Source organism: Panicum virgatum, chromosome 1K (assembly GCF_016808335.1).
Source record: "Panicum virgatum strain AP13 chromosome 1K, P.virgatum_v5, whole genome shotgun sequence".
Lineage (NCBI taxonomy): Eukaryota > Viridiplantae > Streptophyta > Magnoliopsida > Poales > Poaceae > Panicum > Panicum virgatum.
Window position 1 is genome coordinate 33,771,428 of NC_053136.1, and position 20,251 is coordinate 33,791,678.

At 46.1% G+C, this 20,251-nt stretch overlaps 1 protein-coding gene across 1 annotated transcript; it reads left to right on the forward strand.

The window, feature by feature from the left end:
* Nucleotides 1–1,911: 1,911 nt before the first annotated feature.
* Nucleotides 1,912–16,789, forward strand: LOC120703497 (probable sodium/metabolite cotransporter BASS4, chloroplastic). The gene is made up of 14 exons (XM_039987608.1): nucleotides 1,912–2,199; nucleotides 2,296–2,386; nucleotides 4,363–4,470; nucleotides 4,548–4,615; nucleotides 5,158–5,236; nucleotides 5,354–5,412; nucleotides 5,518–5,586; nucleotides 6,179–6,292; nucleotides 6,699–6,720; nucleotides 6,813–6,880; nucleotides 9,505–9,590; nucleotides 15,102–15,231; nucleotides 16,309–16,410; nucleotides 16,491–16,789. Exons 1-14 carry the CDS (start codon nucleotides 1,939–1,941, stop codon nucleotides 16,557–16,559), a joined length of 1,326 nt encoding a protein of 441 aa, XP_039843542.1. The 5' UTR covers nucleotides 1,912–1,938; the 3' UTR covers nucleotides 16,560–16,789.
* The last annotated feature ends 3,462 nt before the right edge of the window (nucleotides 16,790–20,251 follow it).

Genomic DNA, 20,251 nt, shown 5'->3' on the forward strand with positions numbered 1-20,251 from the left:
AGGCGCTACCGTGGTGGTAGACTGGCAGGTGAGTGCTACCGTGGTGGTAGGCTCGAGTTGATATGTTGAGGGATGGTTGCTGCCCTGGTGAACCATAAGGACCGAGTTGTTTTGACATCTCACCTAGCTTACTTTAGTACGACCACAGGTTCCGGTATGGGCCGGACTTAGCCTAATTCCACTGGTTAGCCCGACAGTCGCAGGGATGGTTTACGGGTATATACCATTGGGGTCAGGGCCCGAGGGTTTGTGCGGCCGGGCTGGGGCGTGACCACGGCTGGGTGTCGGCTATGTCGGTTGTCCGTTCGGACAGTCGAGCGTGTGGGTACAGTGTACGACCTCTGCAGAGTGTATAATCCATTCGAATGGTCCGTGCCCACGGTATGGGCAGGCTACGGTGTGGTCCTGACAACTAGTGAGCTACCTTCTGTGGGTTGTGTCGGAAAGAGTTGCGTACCATTAGTTACATTGCTAATGCATTGTGTTCAATGTGCGTCGTGCATGTCATTTCCCCTCCCGTAGGGTGAGGTGGAGCTTGCTGAGTACTTTTGTACTCACCCCTGTTGATTTTTCTCCAGAAGATACTGATTTTGTGCCAGAAGACTACGAGTAGATCGTGTCCGCACCCAAGCTGATCGAGTGGAGCCGTGATGGATGAAGAGCTGGCCCTCCATGCCGTCATGCTAGTCGTTATCCTATGGTTGTTCTATGTAGCGTTGTGTTGTCACTTCACCCCTCGTGGACGTGTTGAATAAAACTCTGTATGACTCTGGACTCCACTTGATGTAACATATATTATACCGGAGACCTTATTCGGTAATTAATACATGGTTTAGCCTTGATCTTCGGGTCGGGACGCTTCATGTATACCTCAAGTCTAGATTCAAAGTTGTTCTAATTTAGATGCATTTGCACCAGATGACGCTCAATGTGCAGTCTCAGGTGATACTACATGATGTGACCAATTTGTGTCTAGGTTACAATGACCGATCAGGGTTTTAAATCCCGACCGGAACCAGTCCGGATACCGTGGTTACCGGTCCGGACCGGTTCCGGCCGGTATCAAACCGGCCAAAATTTAAAATTTAAATTTGAATTTAAAAAATTCCTGAAAATACTTCAAGTTGCGACGAATCTAATGGTGTCAATTTTTTTCAAATATTCGTTCGTTTAGTATACTTTGCGAGCATTTAAAGTTAAACAAAAAAGCGTGCATACAAAAGTATACAAATACAATGTAAAACATGTTATATATTGTATTAATGTAAAAGTAGTAAAAAAGGTTGGAGGGTTCATTTAGGCTAAAACATGTTATACAAACATTCAGTTAGTATACTTTGCGGGCATTTGAATTTAAAAAAAAATTGAATTTGACCGGTTACCACTCAAACCGGCCCGGTGAACCGGTCAAACCGGTCGGCTAACCGGTGGAAACCGGTTGAATTGTCGATTTTATTTGAAATTTGACCATTTTTTCCGGTAACCGGTCAAATCGGTCCGGTTTACCGGAATCGGAGGGTGGCAGTTTTGTCAGACGGGTAAAAAAAATCCTGTGACCGATCGAGAAAAAAAGTCTGGTTTCTTTCGGACCTATTACAATCCATTCCAAGTCTTCCATTCCCTCCATTTTGAAACTATAAACTTGGCTCCAATCGGATCGAACCAGCTTTCCTATTTTTAGTGTAAAAATAATCGATTTTATGTCGTGGCCGTCGGACTGTTTTGCTCGGTGGTGCCAGTGGTGCGCAAAATGTCGTTTTCTTTTTCTTGAAAAGTAAATGTCGTTTTCTTCTTTTAATACTATATCAAAAAAAGTCGTTTTCTTTTTTTTTGAGAGCAAAAATGTCGTTTTCTTTTGGAGGAGAGATTTTCCGAAACACATCGATTTTCCCTCCCTGAAATTCCTGGGGTTTGAATTCGGCCACAATTGTCTACTCCATGGATCAAGCCGTTTGGTCGGAGCTCCTTCCATTCCCGATCCCCACTCGGTGGCCACGCGCGCCGGCTTCTCCCTCCGCCTCCGCCTTCGCGATGATAACCCACCATCCCTCCCTGCTCCGTCCGCCCATCCTGACCCGCCGCGTCGGGGTACTCGGCCGGCGTCCAGCACTCCACGCCTTCCTGTCCGCCGCCGTCGCCTCGGCTCGCCCTTGTACGCCGCCCCTCCGCCTGCGGCCTGTGCGCGCCGCCGCCTCGCAGGTAGCACCCAATCCGAAAACCCGGCGCCTCGGGTTCTCCGCTACTCCTTGGGGGCGTGCTTCGATTGGGCTGTAAATGCCTCTACTTACTCCGCAGGTTGGTGGTGATGGAGGCAAAGGCGCGGTGCCGCCTCGAGCGCTGGGGGCCGCGCTGCTCGACTTCGCGAGTAGCAACTTCCTCCCCCTTGGTGAGTTCCCCGCTTCTACGCGGTCGCACCTGTTGCTGAGTTGTGTAGCGGTGGGCAATTTTGGACGGCACTTTGTGTACGCAATGAGAAGCATGTCGTTTTTTAGATAAATAAAGGAATAATTCAATATCCTGGCTTCTATATCACAATGCAATATATCCAACCTTTATTGCAAAATTGCCACTGAATTAAAAGTAACCAGCTTATCAGCAAAGCCTATTACTAAACCGCCTCCCATTCTTAGTAAAGATATCGACTGAGCTCAACAAGCTCCTGGTATAGTGTCCTGCTCCTCTTTCTTCTGTAGGGAGGCCCAGAATCTGATCCAGTGAGTAGCCCTGAAAAGGATTAGCGAGCAAAATTGTGTGTTTACTTTATCTGTATCTGTGTAATTGGCTCTCCAAGTTTCTAAAGAGCAACAAAATCGAGTTGTTGTCCTTTTGTAGTGCCTGACAAAAAAAAACGAAATTCAGCCAGCGAAGTCACGAAGACCTCTGCTATTCCAAAAGATGCCTTTCATATGACACTAATTGTTTTGTTTTTTCCTTTTGTCCTTCCCTTTGTTTTGCTAGCCCAAAAGTTGTTGATATTGCTTTTGTAGTTTTCTTTTGTCCTGTCTTTTGTTTTGCTAGCTCGGAAGGTTTTGGAGTTCTGGCTTTTGATTTTTTGCTTAGGCTCGAGTTGATAAATATCACCTAAGTGACTATTATCCTCAGCCAAGCTATCATCCAGAATGTCATTATGAATATGTCATGGAGATAACTGATCCAAACCATCATCATCCTGTGATTTCACATCATCTAAATCTCTAGTAAGGTCCCTTTTAACTTCACCATTACTTATTGCCTATTGGTGATGTGGCTAACCTATGAGTTTCCATGATTCTAATCTTCTTAGTCGTTTTTTTTTAATTTTATTCCCCATTAGTGCCCACAAAGGCACCTATGTTGGATGTATTGGTTGAAATGCGATCTTCAGATAAACTGAAAAAGGAAATATTTCCATAGTATCCAAGTTCCGCTTGCCTGCCATCCTCTGTGCCCTCTCTAGTGAGTGTTCATCAAGTGAATTTGCTCGCCTCTTAATTGTACATGTTGGTGGAGTCATTTTCCTGTAGTACCACCAAAGGGGATAGCGGAGACCTGCTCGACCGGACTGTCGATACCACCCCCTACAGGACCAAGAGCCCATAGCACTGGAAGCTCTTTCAATTTTTTAGGAATTTCTAAAGATGTTGATCCAGAATTTTGGGATTAAGATGCATGCTGCGATCTTTTAAAGTCATTCCACCAAAAGAGATTGCCTGCTGCAGTTCATCTTTCGACGACATGGTAACAATAAAGTGTCTTGCCCATCCTCCTGGACATCCCAAATCCAGTTATTAGGACTAGGAATTAGGCGCTGTAACTCAGTAATAAGTTGTGCAGCACTCAATTGGACTCCTTCAATGGTGATCTTTGCCGTCTTATGGTCTGTGGTGCTCTTGATCGGTGCATGCGGAATCTGGTAAAAGCCCTCACCATCTGCTGCATATCCAACTCACCCCACTGTACAACTATCTTTGGAGCTTTCATCACTGGACATTTCTGTTTGGCATGTTCTTTGCTCTCACACACCTCACAGAAGACAGGTATCGAGGCGTGAGACTCCAGTATTTCACGACCCAATTTATGTACGATTGACAATAAGTCAATACGATTATCTAGCTCCAGCTTCCAAATAGCCTTGCTGGTGTATTATCCTTGAATTTTGCTACACAACAGAAACATAGATCATGAGCGCTAGGCAGGTTGGTTTTCAAATGCAGAAAGTTTGGGAGTAAATCTTGTACACTCTGCTGTTTAAACACAATAAAGTGGCTGTATAGGGATTTTTTCTCTAATTGGTTGCACGATGTTGCTTTGTAGTTGACAAAGCATGCAGCGTCTCTGCTCTTGAGCTGACATGGACTGATTTTTGTCTTTCTCATTGCTAAGCTCTTGTTGGTGGGGTCATATTGGGTCTCCTAGATCCTAATCTTGGATGCCTTGCTCACAAATACTCCTTGTCGAAGTACAGCACTTTTGGGATATTTGTGATCTCAGGTTTGGTTTCTTAACTATTTGTGTGAATCCTTGTCCTATTAGTTCTGTATGTTAATAGCTTCGTCCTGACGGTATAGGACTGACCCTACGAACCAAGGAGCTTGGTGCAGCATTAGAAGCTTGGCCTGCTGGACTATATGGACTAGTATGATCTCATGTTTACTCTGTGGTTGTCAGAGTTGCATGCTCTAATATATTTTTTTCTATCAACCATGCAGTAGAACTTGAATTAAGAAGAATAAAGAAATGGGTAGATACCCTTACAATTACAAAATATCAAAGAATAAAAAAACCCCTCCACGCACCAAGAGTTTGTTAAATTATATTCACACTTGTGATTATATATCAAAGAAACATCCTCGACCGAAACATCTAAGCTCCCATTGGCACTAGGGCAGTTAGGAAGGAAAGACCCCAAGTCGTGCCCATACACCACCACTGCAGGTTCTTAGTAACCAACAGCAAGGCTCCAACAACACTTGGAGTAGCACATTAAAAAATGTTCTAATATTATTATGTGGTCATAACTGTAAATATGTTGAAGAAAGTTCTTACTCCCAACATTTAGAGCCAAGATATAGTTCCATATGAAATTCCATACCATTTGTTGCTGTTAGAGATGCTAGGTCCCATACTTCTGTTGGGCATAAGTTTGCTAACTTCTTCTGTTATTATATATAATTGCAGGCCTCTATTTTGCTGTTTACACCCTTTCTTGCTCAGTTTATTATGCGACTTCAGCTCTTTCCTCGTGAATTTATCACTGGTAAATAGGTTCCAGTACATGTATAATTTTCTCATGGATTTTCTGTTCTCATGTATTACCAATTTTTTTTCTTTTTCAAGGTATGTTTGATATTAACAACAACAATGCATCTTACAGGGTTAGCAATGTTTTGCTGCATGCCAACAACATTATCAAGTGGAGTCACACTAACACAGGTATTTCTTGTTTCCGTTTATTCACCAACATCTAATACTGCACATATTTTCTCATATGGCTAGACGAGCATTACAATCTAATATATTTTTTTTACTACTATGCAGCTTGTTGGCGCTAACTCTGCACTTGCTCTTACAATAACAGTTGTATCCAATTTACTTGGCATTATCTTTGTAAGCAAAGTTTTCCTATATTTTTTTTTCTTGATGTTCAAATGGCATCAGTGATTGTGCTAACTAACCCAATATGAAATTACAAGCTCAGCTTGATTGAGTGCTTATAATTATGCAGCTTTCCTCCAAATTCGTTGTCTGTAAAATGCTAACGGATACATAGAAAATCACTGCTTTTCTTGGCTGAATGTGATAGAAATCGTGTGGTTCTTTATTTCTTTTATATGCATGTAAAGAAAATATAAACGGACATGATAGTTACTTAAATGTAATCGACTAATCCTTAAACATGCGAACAAACTGGTAAAAGACACATTATAAAATGCAACAAACCTCTTCACTTAATCTTTGGACTGTTCCTGGTGCTTAGTTGTATTCATCTGAGTTCAGAATGGCTAGTAGCATTAGCCCTTCTAATTTTGGTGTTAGTTAAATAATAGTAATAAGTGAACCCTGAAGTCCTGAACCCAAGACCAAATTAGATGTTAGATAATGGGCCACCTATATTTATATGTGCAGTAACTTTTTGAAAGGCAAAAACCATCCGTACTCTGTGCAACGTGGTCATTCTTCGTGATGATCGTGGAATTAGGTACCTCTTTCTCTAGCAATGTACATTGGCGCTGGAGCTGGGGTGTCTCTGCCTACTGAGCAACTATTCAGAAGTCTGGTCACCCGCCTTCTAATCCCTCTGATTATAGGGAAGGTATGCGGTTATTCATATCTTTGTACTCCACACATACCTAACTATTTCATATTAATACAATAGGATTGCACACATTATATTTATACCTCCTTTCAGTTTAATATTTTGAAGTGAAAACTGACAGGGCTCACTCTGAGTCTCATGTAATTGCCTTTCATGATGAATATTATCATGAATCATCTGACTAGAATATGCAAAGCACAACCAGAATGGCCTTTCAGATTGGAACTCTATTTTAAGTTCTGTATCATAGTTTTCTGTTTAACATTGAATTTACTTCCTCTCTATTTTCAAACAAGAAATAATTGAATTTACCATCTCTCGCTATGTTTTTGTTAATACTATAGTGCAAGCTAAAATAACTGGAGCTTCCTGGAGACACTTATGATGGTTTGTTGTTTGTCAGGTTGCTCGAGAAGCCTCAAAAGGTGTGCAGACTTTAATTTCCTCCTTTATTTGACAGTAACTCCAGGTTATGAATGTTAATTCACAATTGTAGTTCGTGTATCCCTTTATGTAGGTATTGCTGATTTTGTTGATGGAAATCGACAAGGTTTTTCAGTTGCAAGTGCTGTTCTTCTCAGCCTAGTATGTCTCAAATCGAAACATATTTGACAAGTAAATTTGATTCTTTTATTGAGCTGGTCAGTTCTACACAAGTAGTTAAAACAACCGCTTCCAGTGATAGTCCATGAACTTACAAAAAAATTGTTGATATATGTATTGGTTGATTCAGGTGCTCCATTCATTATGCTGCTTCAGTAGAAAATGTCGGTTGTAGTCAGGCTAGTTCAACATTAGTGGATAAAACTTTTTGATGTATCAGTAATATCTGGATCCTTGATTAGTCCTTCAGCATGCCATGCTGTTGGGTCCACTGGTTGACCTCAGTACAGGCCAAACAGGGTACTGCACCCCCCCTTCCTCCTGGTCTGGAAAATTTGTTGAGATATGATATATCAGCACAGTTATCCATAGGTAGACTAGCTCAGTTAGCACTAATTGGCCTCTCCTTCCATATGCCTCACGTTCCGCCACTGGTTGGGTCCAAATGTAGTGGTTTCAAGCCAGCCAACCCTTTGGGAGCAAAGTGGGGACAGAGGGCAACTGAGTTGTTATGCATGCCTAGACCCTATCCTGCATGAAGTTGAGCACAACAAGTATTTGGGCGAAATAAGTCCCTCTCAAGTTTCGAGGTTTTTCTACTTACCTCCCTGATGTATGAAACCAGGGGATGCTCCCCTCAAAGTATTGAAAACAGTCTAAATGATCCCTCAAGGTGGTTTTGCAACCGGTTTTGCCTACGTGGCGAATCACATGGATGATGACATGATGGTGACTCAGCATATCTTGTTGATCCCTCTCACTTCATCTCTATTACACACCAGGCCCAGATGTCGTATTTCTCACCCACTTTTTTTCTTTCCCATGTCCAGCATCTCCGTCTCTCCAAGTGACAGCAACATAACACGAGTGCTTGTGTTGCTCCACCATGCACCTCACCCGGTGCTATGCTCACCAGCTCCGCAGCTCTGGCCAAATGTCCTGTACTTCCCCTCCAACACCCAAATCTTACATCTTTAAACCCTTGATTAAGAATTCAAAGGATTATCCATCAAGGCAATCATGTATTCTCGCAATACATGCTGCACACCTGCAGAACTGAATACAGAAAATATCGCCGCCGCGTCAGAAGCAAAAGGTAGGAGAGAGAGAAGGAATGTTTGGATAATGCTCAGCAGTTGGCCACAAACAGCTTTCTCTTCTGATTCTCATCATGTTCCTTCTTGGCACATGACGCAACTCAGTTCATCACTTTGTCTGTGATCTCCTGGATGCAGCCAAGGCCAAGTGCAGAAATGCCGAGCAGGCATATTGGCAGCTATACCTTGTCATGCACTAGATCCACTCCTGTACTGCTTCCTGATGCCTGCGTCCTCGTCTTTGCGTAAGCTGCGTTGACAGTGAGAGCACGGTCTGCCACGGCAACTACCCCTGGCTTGCTGACCGAGACAGGAGTTGCTTGGTTCACATGCACTTGATAACCTGCCGCCTGTGCATAGTCACAAAGTTCCTGGGTCGACCGGGTCGAGGAACGGGGTCGAGGGTCGTCACTTTATAAAATTGTGGTACGAAGGGGGTATACCTCTATGGAACGATAAATTATTATGTGGAACGCGACCCTGATTCATCGGGGTCGCTATCTTCGGGTCCATGTGTCTTTATAAAAACAAAAACTATATATGTGCTACTAATGAAGAAATTAATCTGCCCAAGCATATAAGAAACGTATAAAAGAGTACATTTAGAACATGCTACACCTATTCAGCTCATTTTCTAACAAAAACCACACCAATCCACTGTCCTTAACCTCCTTATCCCAATTAAATCTGCAAACAATGGGGCTGCGACCCCTTTCAAACCGGGACGCGATCCAACCTTGAATGGGACACTGATCCTCTTCGACCCCGACCCTCGAATCGGAACGGCGTTCCCGGGTCGTGGGACGAGGCATCGACCCCGAATCCTGTGACTATGCGCCTGTGTGGTGTTGCCTGATCCATGCATGGCCGATGGCCTCACCTGTGACATGGCATCATTAGCAGCACTTGACTGAGTGTGAAATGAAGAATGGAGAAAGATATGACAGGTGAGGCCAGAGTGTCAGGGAGAGTGAAGAAGAGATGCTGTCTGACGTGACGAATTGTAGCCACGTGTCCATCTAATGCACCATGATGGTGAAACCATCTACAAAACTGGTCTACTGGGTTATTTAGAAGGTATTGAAAACCTTAGGGTGTATAATACATGGTAACTAATGTACGTGATGCGTCTGTAATTGGACATATCTGGGAGTTGGCCGCTGGCTTCTCCTTGTATTATTTCTTTCTTGTATGTGTCGTTCAAGAGAAAAAAATAATACTTGCTTTCATACTACAGGGGGCCTAAGTAGATGAACCTCAATACTTTAAGGGGTAATTTAAACTTATACCTATTTGGGCTCCGTCTTGATCCCATCATATAACAATAAAAATATAAAATCAACTTTCATGTTCAGATAGAGACACCGAGACTATTTTGGTGTTTCATGGGAGAAAGATTTCTGGTGTTCCTTTGTAGTTTATGTTTCTCTTGTAGTTTGTGTTCAGTATTTTACAAGTTTGCACATCTGTGATCTTTGGACTCCAGTCCTAAAATATTTCATTTGGCAGGTCCCATGGATTCAAGTTAGTAGATCAAGATCACTAATCTTATCTGTTCAAGTAAAAGCTTTTGCTGCTGCTATTGCTATTGGAGTGTACGTTACCCTCTGATCTTATCATAGTGAAAATGCTTGTAAATCTATGTGGATATGAGATCAAATGTTTGAGGGAGGATGAAGCTTAAATCCTTATTTTTCTTGTTCATCTATAGTTATGCTTTTGCTATTGTTCACCGTGCAGTTTTACAGCACAAGTGTTGTGCTTGAACTGCTATGCTTCACAATTATCTGCTAAATTATTCCTGTTATTACAACTTCACACAAGACCCTGTCTAAATACAAATATATGTTCTGAATTTGCTTAGGAAATCAACTTCCACCTGACATACAGTATTATGTATCAATACACAACTAATATTAAATAGTAGCCTAGTTTATTTTTCACCTTTACTGATAGGCAGGCTTGCAAAGTAGTTGACCCAGCTGGTAGTTTGATATACAAATCACCTACTGTGTCATATTAAAGTAGTGATACATATAACTTTATTCTGCCGTTGCTGTGTTGTTTTGGGTTTCATACTAGATTGGAACACTTGCTACTTGGATCCCAGAGGCACACTAAGGCTTTGTTTGGATACTTTATAATTGTAGAGAGTTGGGCAAACACCACACACCCTAATCAGGGGGGTGACCTTTCATTAAATAGGCCGCATAGGCTTAGAGTACAAGTTAGGGTACAAATACAATACAAGACCATATACAACTCTATATATCTAACACCCGCCCGCAGTCGCAGGGGAAGCATCACGAACACAAAGACTGGACCTAAAATCAGTAAACAACTGTACAGGAAGACTCTTAGTCATAATGTCAGCATACTGATGTGACGAAGGAACATGAAGGACACGGACTTCCCCCAAAGCAACCTTCTCACGGACAAAGTGGATGCCAATCTCAATGTGCTTCGTTCGTCGATGGTGAACTGGGTTAGCTGTCATATAGACAGCACTAACATTGTCACAAAAGACAACCGTAGCCTTCTTGAGAGGAATATGGAGTTCCTGAAGAAGCTGGTGCAGCCAACAACATTCAGCCACAACGTGAGCCACTGCCCTGTACTCTGCCTCATCACTCGAACGAGAAACTGTGTGCTGCCGCTTGGACTTCCATGACACCAGAGTGTCGCCAAGATAGACACAATAACCCGAAGTAGAACACCTAGAATCAGGACAACCGGCCCAGTCGGCATCAAAATAGGCTGTGAGGGTATCAACAGAACATGTACCAATGTGGAGGCCGAAAGACAGCGTGCCCTTCACATAGCGCAGGATGCGCTTAACAAGCGCAAGGTGTGGCTCTCGAGGATCATACATGAACAAACATACCTGCTGAACAGCATATGCAAGATCAGGACGAGTCAGAGTGAGATATTGCAAAGCTCCAGCAAGACTCCTGTACTCAGAAGCATTCTTCACAGGCGCACCATCTGTGGCAGACAACTTGGACTTAGAATCCACAGGCGTAGATACAGGATGACAATCACTCATACCAGCACGCTGAAGAAGATCCAAGGCATACTGCCGCTGAGATAGAAACAACCCATCCGAAGAGCGAGTAACAGAAACTCCAAGAACTGATGAAGCGCTCCAAGATCTGTCATGGCAAACTCAGCATGAAGACGATCAATAATGCGCCGAAGAAGGGCAGAGGACGAGGCGGTGATAACAATGTCATCCACATATAACAGAAGATAGGCAGTGTCTGCACCAGTCTTGTAGACAAACAAGGAGTGGTCAGACTCCGTAGGAACAAAACCCAATTGTCGTAAGTAGGTGGCAAACTGCTGGTGCTAAGCACGAGGAGCTTGCTTCAGACAAATTCCGGTAATCGACAGGGTTTATAGTACCAGTCTGAAGACGAGTCAACCGCCGTAGAGTAGGCGGCGGTGAGGGGCCGCGCATCGGCCGGGAAGGAGGCTCAGGCGGCCGAAGATCATGCGCTGTAGCATCATACCGTCGAACAGGAAGAGGACCATTGACGGGGCGACGACGGTAGACGTTGCCGAAACGCCCAGCCAAAGCAGCAGGTCCGGCAGGCGCTGGTGGAGCAGCAGGGACGATAGGAACAACAGGCGTTGGTGGAGCAGCGACTGGAGAAGGCGCAGGAACAGCCTCCACGAAGTCTGTCCCGCCAAGAGGAAGACGCTCGCCCGTAGTCGAAGCAGGTCCTGACGAGGGCACGAGACCACACTCGCCCGGACTGCCAGTGGCTGCAGCGTCGTCGAGAGGCCCTGACGGGGGCACGAGACCACACCCGCCCGGACGGCTAGTAGCTGCAGCAACCGAAGTGCCAGATGGGGGTATGGGACCACACCCACCGGACGTGGAGACACCCAGAGCGCCGGGTAGGGGCACTAGACCACACCCACCAGACGGGGAAACGTCAGGGCTTGGTGGGGGTACGGAACCACACCCACCAAGCAATCAATCGGCCACCAGCTGCATGATCAGTAGAACAAGGTGCAATATCCAAGTCGCGATCGAGAAGAAAATCAAAGGAGCTGGTGGGAGTGCTAGAGTCACGCGCAAACGGAAAAGAGAGCTCATCGAAGACAACATGACGAGAGATGATGATCCGGCGCGTGGAGAGATCCAAACAACGATAACCCTTGTGAGCATAGGGGTACCCCAAAAACACACAGGCGGTGGAACGCGGCGCAAGCTTATGTGGGGATGTGGCCTGTAGGTTGGGGTAACAAAGGCATCCAAAGACACGTAAATGCTCATAGGAGGGAGGAGACTAGTACAAACGAGTGTACGGGACTTCGTTGCGAATGGAAGAGGAGGGGCGCCGGTTAAGCAAGTATGTGGCGGCTGCAAGGGCTTCAGCCCAGTACTTGGGGGCATGGACGCATGGATGAGCATGGTGCGCACAGAGTTATTAGGGGCATGGACGTTCAGCTTTACCGTTTTGTGGGGAAGTGTAGGGACAGGAGAGATGGAAGACGATGCCGTGGGCAGCAAGCACGTCGTGCATGGCATGGTTAACAAACTCCGTCCCGTTATCAGCTTGGAAGCATCTAACGGTAGAACCGAACTGTGTGCGAACATATGGGATAAAATCAGCAAGGTGCTGACGGACCTCAGACTTGTGCTTAAGTGGAAACGTCCAGCAAAAAAGAGTGAAATCATCCAGCAAAACCAAGTAATAAGAATAGCCAGAAATACTAGGAACTGGTGATGCTCAAACATCGCAATGAACTATCTCAAAAGGGGAAACAGTCTGTGAACGAGATGAACTAAAAGGGAGACGCGCATGTTTGCCAAGTTGACAGGCGTGGCAAAGGGTGCGGTCTATTTTATTACATGAAAGTAGATTGTGTTTCCTGAGACTAGCTATGGCGGCTGGAGCAGGATGACCGAGGCGACGGTGCCACACCGAGGAAGATGCTGCAAGGAGGGCGGTAGCAGTGGACTGGGCAGCAGGCGAGATGGTGTAGAGATCGCCTGAGCTATTGCAGCGAAGAATCACGCGTCCCGTCTTGGGTTCCTTGACAGAGAAACCAAAAGCGTCAAATTCTATAGAACCACCATTATCGCGGGTAAACTGGCGAACAGAAAGTAAATTGCGAACAATGGAAGGAGCGATAAGGATGTTATTCAGGAGGAATTTAGCGGAATTGGTGTCTAGAATCGAGGAACCGCGGGTCGTGACAGGGATACGTGCACCATTGCCTACTAGAATTGAAGAATCAGCAGCTGGAAGACGAGTGGAGTATACCTTCAGATGAATGCATGTGAGTGGAAGCGCCGGTGTCCATCACCCAGGTGTCGCCTTGCAGCGACATCTGCTGCAGAGCAGCCACAAGGCCAGCCATAGCCATGTTCCACTGCGCCTGGCCGCCGGATTGCTGCGCAGCAACCGCAGTATGGGCCTAGGGAGCAGACCCGAGAAGTCTAGGGCCACCGCGCTGTTGTCCACCGCCACGCGAGCCCTGGCCGCCGCCGCCGCCGAAGCCGCCCGCCTGACCCTGCTGACCCCATGGATTGATGCAGATCCAGGGGCCATTAGGGTTGGGCGCGCGTGGCTGTTGTGGCTGTTGGCCGCCGCCGCCACCCTTGCGGTTGTTGTTACTCTTCCGCCTCTGCTGGCCACCGCCGCCCTGCTGTTGCTGTTGCTGCTGTGCCAGGAGTTGCTGAGGAGGCGGCGGCATGGAGGAGCGGCAGGAGGAGCCGCAGCCGGATTGCGTGGAGGCGTTGAGAGCGGTGGAGGTGACCAGCTTGGCCTCCTCGGCCAGGCGCAACTCCTTGAGGGCAAGGCGATCAAGGGCGCTGGAGAAGGTGATGTCGGGGTCAGGTCATCGGCGATGATGTCGCAGGTGGAGCTGAAGCGAGGATTGGCGCCACGGAGCAGGTTGAGCACCATCATCGTGTCATCGACGGGTCTGCCGACGTCACGAAGGCGATCAACAGCCTTCTTCATCTCCTGGCCGTAGGCTTCGACGGACAGATCCCCCTGAGTCAGGGTCATGAAGGCCTGACTCAGGAAGATAGCACGGGGTGCCCGATTCGCCCGGAAGCGGGCAGCGATGCCGTCCCAAAGCTTGTGTGCCGTCGGGTCCTCCATGATGAAGTCGTGGATGGCGTCGGAGATGGTGCTGTAGATCCAGGAACGGACGCAGCAGTCCTCCTGAATCCACAGAGGGGTGAGGGGATTGGGAGGCGCCGTCCCGTCGATGTGCGACATCAGGGCGAAGGTGCCGCACAGAGCCTCGAAGCACGCCTTCCACTTGGAGAAGTTATCGGCGCGGAAGTCAAGCTTCATCGGGACGTAGGAGTGCACTTTGATCGCGGCGTAAGGGAGCGCCATGGGAGGATCAATCTGTGCATCAGAGTCGTCGCCGAAGAGAAGAGAAAACCCGATGGTGCAATTGGAATCGCTGTCACCGGAGTCCACGTGGGTGATGGTGGACATCAATAGAGGGGATCTGGTCGTGCGCAGCCAGGGAGGCGGCGGCGCGAAGGGCAGCGGAAGAGAGGAGGCACGCGCGGCTAGGGAGGGGGTGGCGCGCGCTAGGGCAGGGAGGGAGGGAGAGAGGCAGGCCTGGGGTTTAGGCTCTATACCATGTAGAGAGTTGAGCAAACACCACACACCCTAATCAGGGGGGTGACCTTTCATTAAATAGGCCGCATAGGCTTGGAGTACAAGTTAGGGTACAAATACAATACAAGACCATATACAACTCTATATATCTAACAATAATTCCCTGTAATCCATACGTATTAGGAGGGATTGGTAGTGAATTTGTTTTAACTCCAATCCGTATATATTGAGGCTGAGGAGGAATGGGTTTATCCAAACAAAGCCTAAGTAAGTAAAAATCAAGTTGAGTCAATACTCTCAGTCCCAAGCAAAAAGAAAAGAAATAAATGGAGATTACCTTGCTTCAATGGTTCTTAACTGAAGTTTTTTTATTAACCTTTTCTTGCTTGTCAATAGTACTGCGTAGTCTTTTTTTTTTCTTACTTCCAATATAAACTGCTTCTTATTTTCACTTTCACTTCAGCTATACCTCAACATCTAACAGGAGCACATTTCTTGTCACAGGCTTCTACATCTTGCTCTGTTTGCTTTCAATGCCGTGATGTTGCAGATCTTGTCACGTCTTGAACAGAAAGGGGATTCAGTCTTTGCTAAAAAAGAGTACGCACGAGCTGTCATTTTGGTGGCCAGTCAGGTCAGTCTTTATCATTACTAAAATAAACAGAAAGCCTGTAAGTGAAACTAATCAAACTCCTGCTGGTGACCATATGGTTGCTTGTCTGGTATGGTCTCCAGTCGTTGACTAAGTTATTGGCAACTTTGTCATACCCTGGATTGTGTAGTGTGGTTTGTGGTGTGAAGTGGGTGGTCTAGATGGTTCTTCTAACAAATTGAACTTCACTCAGAATTCAAACTATTTAAACTATCTTTTATTTCCTAACTTATCCAAACTCTAAAATTCCTAACTTAAGCGAACGGGTGCCTAGTTGTAGTGGTTAGGTGGCCTCAATAGCACTCCTCGGGTCCTAGGTTCGACTCCCCATGGGAGCGAATTTCAGACTGAGGTTAAAAAAATCCCCTCGCCTGTCCCCGCAACCGAAGCAAAGGAGGTAGCGGCCCGAAGGACGACCCGTTCTCACGCGGGCGACGGCTCTGGTGTCATGCGGCCTGTGCAAGGATCGGGGTAGGGTTCGGGGATTTTTTTGGCTTGCGTGAGAAGGCCTCTTCTTACGGGGTGGCTTGCGGCTTGCCCCTCGCAAGTCGAGTTTTTTAAATTCCTAACTTAATGGGCAAGACATAGCATGGTCAAGCAGCAAGCCCTTGACAAGTGATTGTAATCAGTTTTGCTAGCTAACAGTTGGCACACCATCTGTGGTTGGGGTGAGTATAGGTTTTGTCAGCTGGGCTTGTCTATGTTGCTTAATGAAGAGGAAACAGTAGGCTGAGGTATTCATGTTTGATAACTGATTAATGTCATACTTTTATTGCAAATAAACACACAATTTCATGTTTTCTTATTATGAACACACAATTTCATGTTACTACTGAGATAAGAAACAAATGGGAAATATGCCTATATGAAAACAGAGGAACCGGAAAATTACTGCCTATTTGGACGAGCTAGGGTTGACAGAAACTGGGCTAGTTGAGTAGTTGGCATGTTTCCCATAACTTTTGCTTCTGTCCATTACTGGGCACACTTGTAGCTAAAGATGAAATTGTTTTTCTGTTCTCATGACATCAAAATATTTTAACTGGCTTTCTCCTGTAGAAAACATTGCCCGTGTTGGTTGCTGTGGTTGATCAGCTTGGAGGAGCCTTTGGGGAGTCTGGATTTCTGGTCATCCCTGGCGTCGCTGCACACATTAACCAGGTTCTCATTGCAACACAGTATTGCTATTTGTCACTTGCATTTTCGTGGGAGTCATTTCTGATGTCTGAAACACTTTGCAGATCATTATCGATTCTATGATAGTAAATTGGTGGCGCAAGAGGGATCAACAATTTACTACTGCGAACTAACATCAAAATTGAATTTTGGCATGTAAAACAGTGTTCAATGTTTATCAAGTTTCAAGTGACACTCATGCAAAATGAGGTTACATATTCAGTCTGAATGAAAGCAGCCATATCGAGATTATTTTACACAGAAATGCTTTCTTGCCTGAAGGAATGATACTGTCTTGCCTCCATGATCCTCCCACTCAACGTTTTCGGATAGTTGAATAATAAATCAAAGCATTGATTGTCCTTGTCCTCCAGGAAGTTCAGTAAAGGGGGGAATTCCTAACTGCAAAGCTGATCTGTGAAGACCATCACATATGTATCCTTCAGAAACAGATCTTACTAACTTCTATTTTTCGCATCACCCTTTGGGTGGCCTTTAATGCTTACTTTTTTCTTTTTCTTTTTGGGGATGTTACTAAACCGTGCAAACTGTTATGATGCCTGGCACTGCATAGACCATGTTGATTTATGCGGTTTGATTGGATTCTGGGAGCCATGACAGCTACAGCTGCCCTGTAGAACGGTAATGCTGTTTTGCATAGGTGACTCGAGCAGATAACAGAGGGCTGGCGGGCTGGTACAGTGGTACTCACTCTTGTAGCCCACCCATTTATGTTCCAACCTAAGCTGCTATTCACTCACTGTCTTGTTCAGCTCATCAGTTTCACTTCAGAGTGCAGAGTCTCCTATGGGTGCTCGTGAGTCGTGACCAATTGCTACCGGCAAATTCGATGGACGGCCTCCGACCCCGCTGGTTTTCTGGTACTACAATTACAAACCATCAAGCTCCAGTGTGCCTGCCCATCTCTTTCTTTGGGGACAAAAGCTGGGACGAGAGATTCAGCCCGCTGCTGCTTTTGACGAGCCGTGCAGTGCCCTGATTGTTCACCTGGCGTGGCGTACCCGGATGGCACGACGGTGCGGTGGACGCGGGCGGATCCGTGGGGCACGCGCCGGGGAGCCGACATGTACGCTAGCTGTGCCCGCTGCTCCTGTGGGAGAAAAAGGCTCCGGATGCTGCCGTGCTGGTACTTCCACTGCAGGGCAGCTTGGTACAATGACACATGGGCTTGTACACATTTGATCATCTACAGCGTGCACTGTTGTGTCCCGCGCCGACAGCTGCTCCCCCACCTCTCCCCTGTGCAGCCAAAAGTGTGGGCTGGAGCGGCAAAGGATGTGGCTGGTTGGCTACCATTTCAGCAGTCGACGGCCAGCAATGCGGATTGAGGTCAGGAGCTGAAGACAAGGAAAAGGCCTGTGCTCCGGCAACAGGAATACATATCAAGCTCATTCAGCTTGGACTCTCGAGAGCAGAAGCACATGCATTGGCGAGTGGCGACGACGACATGACTCCTTTGCAGTATCGTAGAGGGACTCGAGCCACTGATGTCTGTAAGAGAGTGGTAGGCAGTTTTGCTTGACACTTGCAAAGCCCAGGATGTCTGCAGCAGCTGTAGCTAACACAACGGGTTCTTGGCCTACTCATCAATGAACAGGAGAAATGTGAAGGGGGCAGGCAGCAGATCGCATCCATCTCGTACATACGGATCCGTGTAGATAATAATTCATGGGCCTGCATGCATGTGGCGTGCCTGCTCTCTATCGAGGACTGGGCGATGGGATGGGGGGCGTCGACGGGCCACCGGGTTTCGCGTGGAGCTAGGCTCCGAGGGATACGCTGTGGCAAGGACCATCAAATCCGTCCGTGCCTTTGTCCCGGCCATGTTTGTTCGGCGGCCAGGCCAGCTTGCATTGGCTCCGCCGCTCTGTGCGCGCTTCCTCGCCTGCAATGCTCTGTACTTGGCCTGGCTGGGTCACGCCGTCCTGGTCAGGTCCTGGGAGGAAGATGAGTGCCGTGATGTGTCTCCGGCTTGACATCCAGCTACTTTTCATCTTTTCTTTTCCCTCCTTTTGTTCTTCTTCTTTTTCTGTAGCTCATTTGCTGTTTGTGTTAGCAGTAGCTCTCTGCATAAATCTAACGATTGTGTAACCCTTTTCTAGGCCGTGCTTGCTTCACTTGTACTCTGCGACACCCTGGCAACGGCTTCTCAGTCATCACCATATGCGAAGAGGATTTCACTGGATTTTATAGACACTGATTACCGGCAATGAAATGACCCGGCTCAGGTACGGTGTTACTACAACACGCATTTTCTTGTTGGGATTTGACGCATGTGTACTTTACTGATACTCTGAATTTTGAGTATGATATTACTGTGGTAACCGTACCGATTTATTGCTGCGTTAGATCTGGCGTGCAACATATTTTTTTAATAGAACAATAGATTAGTCGTTAGGAGGCCGGCCGTGTGCTCGTGTAGCCTTCCTTTCCACCTTAATCGTAGAACCTTTTTTTTTAATTCACTGGTTATGCTTGGAGCTTGGATCCTTTGAAAACACCGTAATGCTTGTGTCTTCGATGGATCAGCTCCTTGCCTGCATGCAGGCTTACAGGGATGAACTTCACCTCTGGCAAGCTGCAGGCGCTAAGGGGCTTAGGGCCCTCGGCGTAGGCCGTGTGGATTAGCTGTGCCATTAGGGTGTTGTTGTCAAGTCCTACCTTCTATCTTTTTTTTTGTAATAGTTTTTTTGTGTGTTCTACCGTCACCCATTCTGGCCCAAGGTGGGTGATTGGTTATTATAATTGGTCAATCCTCTCTTCTTAATACAAAGATACGCAGCTCTTCGGCGTGTCCGAGAAAAAAGGATTGGCGCGGTCGTGCAGGTGTCAATCTCAATCTTGTGACCGAGGGACCGTTGTTTCACCGGTGAAGAAAAAAATGGTTTCATCTAGGTTCAAGTTAACTTTTACCCCGGCATACAAAACGTCTCCACGCTACAATGCCTCGTTTTGCACAAAATAGATGAAGCCGAAGCCGCAACAAGTCCTTCCAAACAGACTGTGACTCGTAGGGGACACTCGGTTGCTAAATCTTTCTTCCTTTGATTTAATTTGAGTACAAATGACTCGTATTACTTGCTCGGGTTTGCTACCATCAGTTGATAACTAAACTCTTTTAAATTTACTTGCTCGGGTTGCTACCATCAGTTGATAACTAAACTCTTTTAAATTCTGATGAAACAAGAGTGCAGCAGTTGCCTGAGCTTGTCATATACAACCTTTCTGCATGACATGGTCTTCTGTAACTTCAGTTCATACTGTAGAGGTCATGGCTTACCAGAGATCATTTGTAGTGTATGAATTGCTTGAATGCGAGGTCATCTGATATGAAAAGCTCTTCTCACTTTTGTTTAAGAGAACACCTGAAAAAGAGTTATTGACGTGACTCATATCGAGTCTAATATATGTCAACTGACGGCTTGTGACCTAATACATCTTCGAACGAATATTTGTTCATAGACTTACTTTAAGATAAATGCGCTTGTGATCCTAATGACCGGACGGCGATTATAGGCATAGATGCTACTGATGTAGCACTGCAGGATCGTGTATATAAAACGACTGAAATGATGTAAAAAAGGAGGTCTAGAATATATGCTGCCTTCTTGTTTGCAGCTGCACTCCCAAGATAGAATTCATAGAGGAAGCTGAGCTAGAGATATGGCTGGCCGGTGTGAGAGCAGCACCAAAGTGTATTTATAAACAGATGTATACATATCAGTGTATAAAATAGCGGGCTATGAAAATGAGCGGAGAGCTCTTTTCAGCCGCTATAGCCTATTATTTAGTACAATATTGTTAT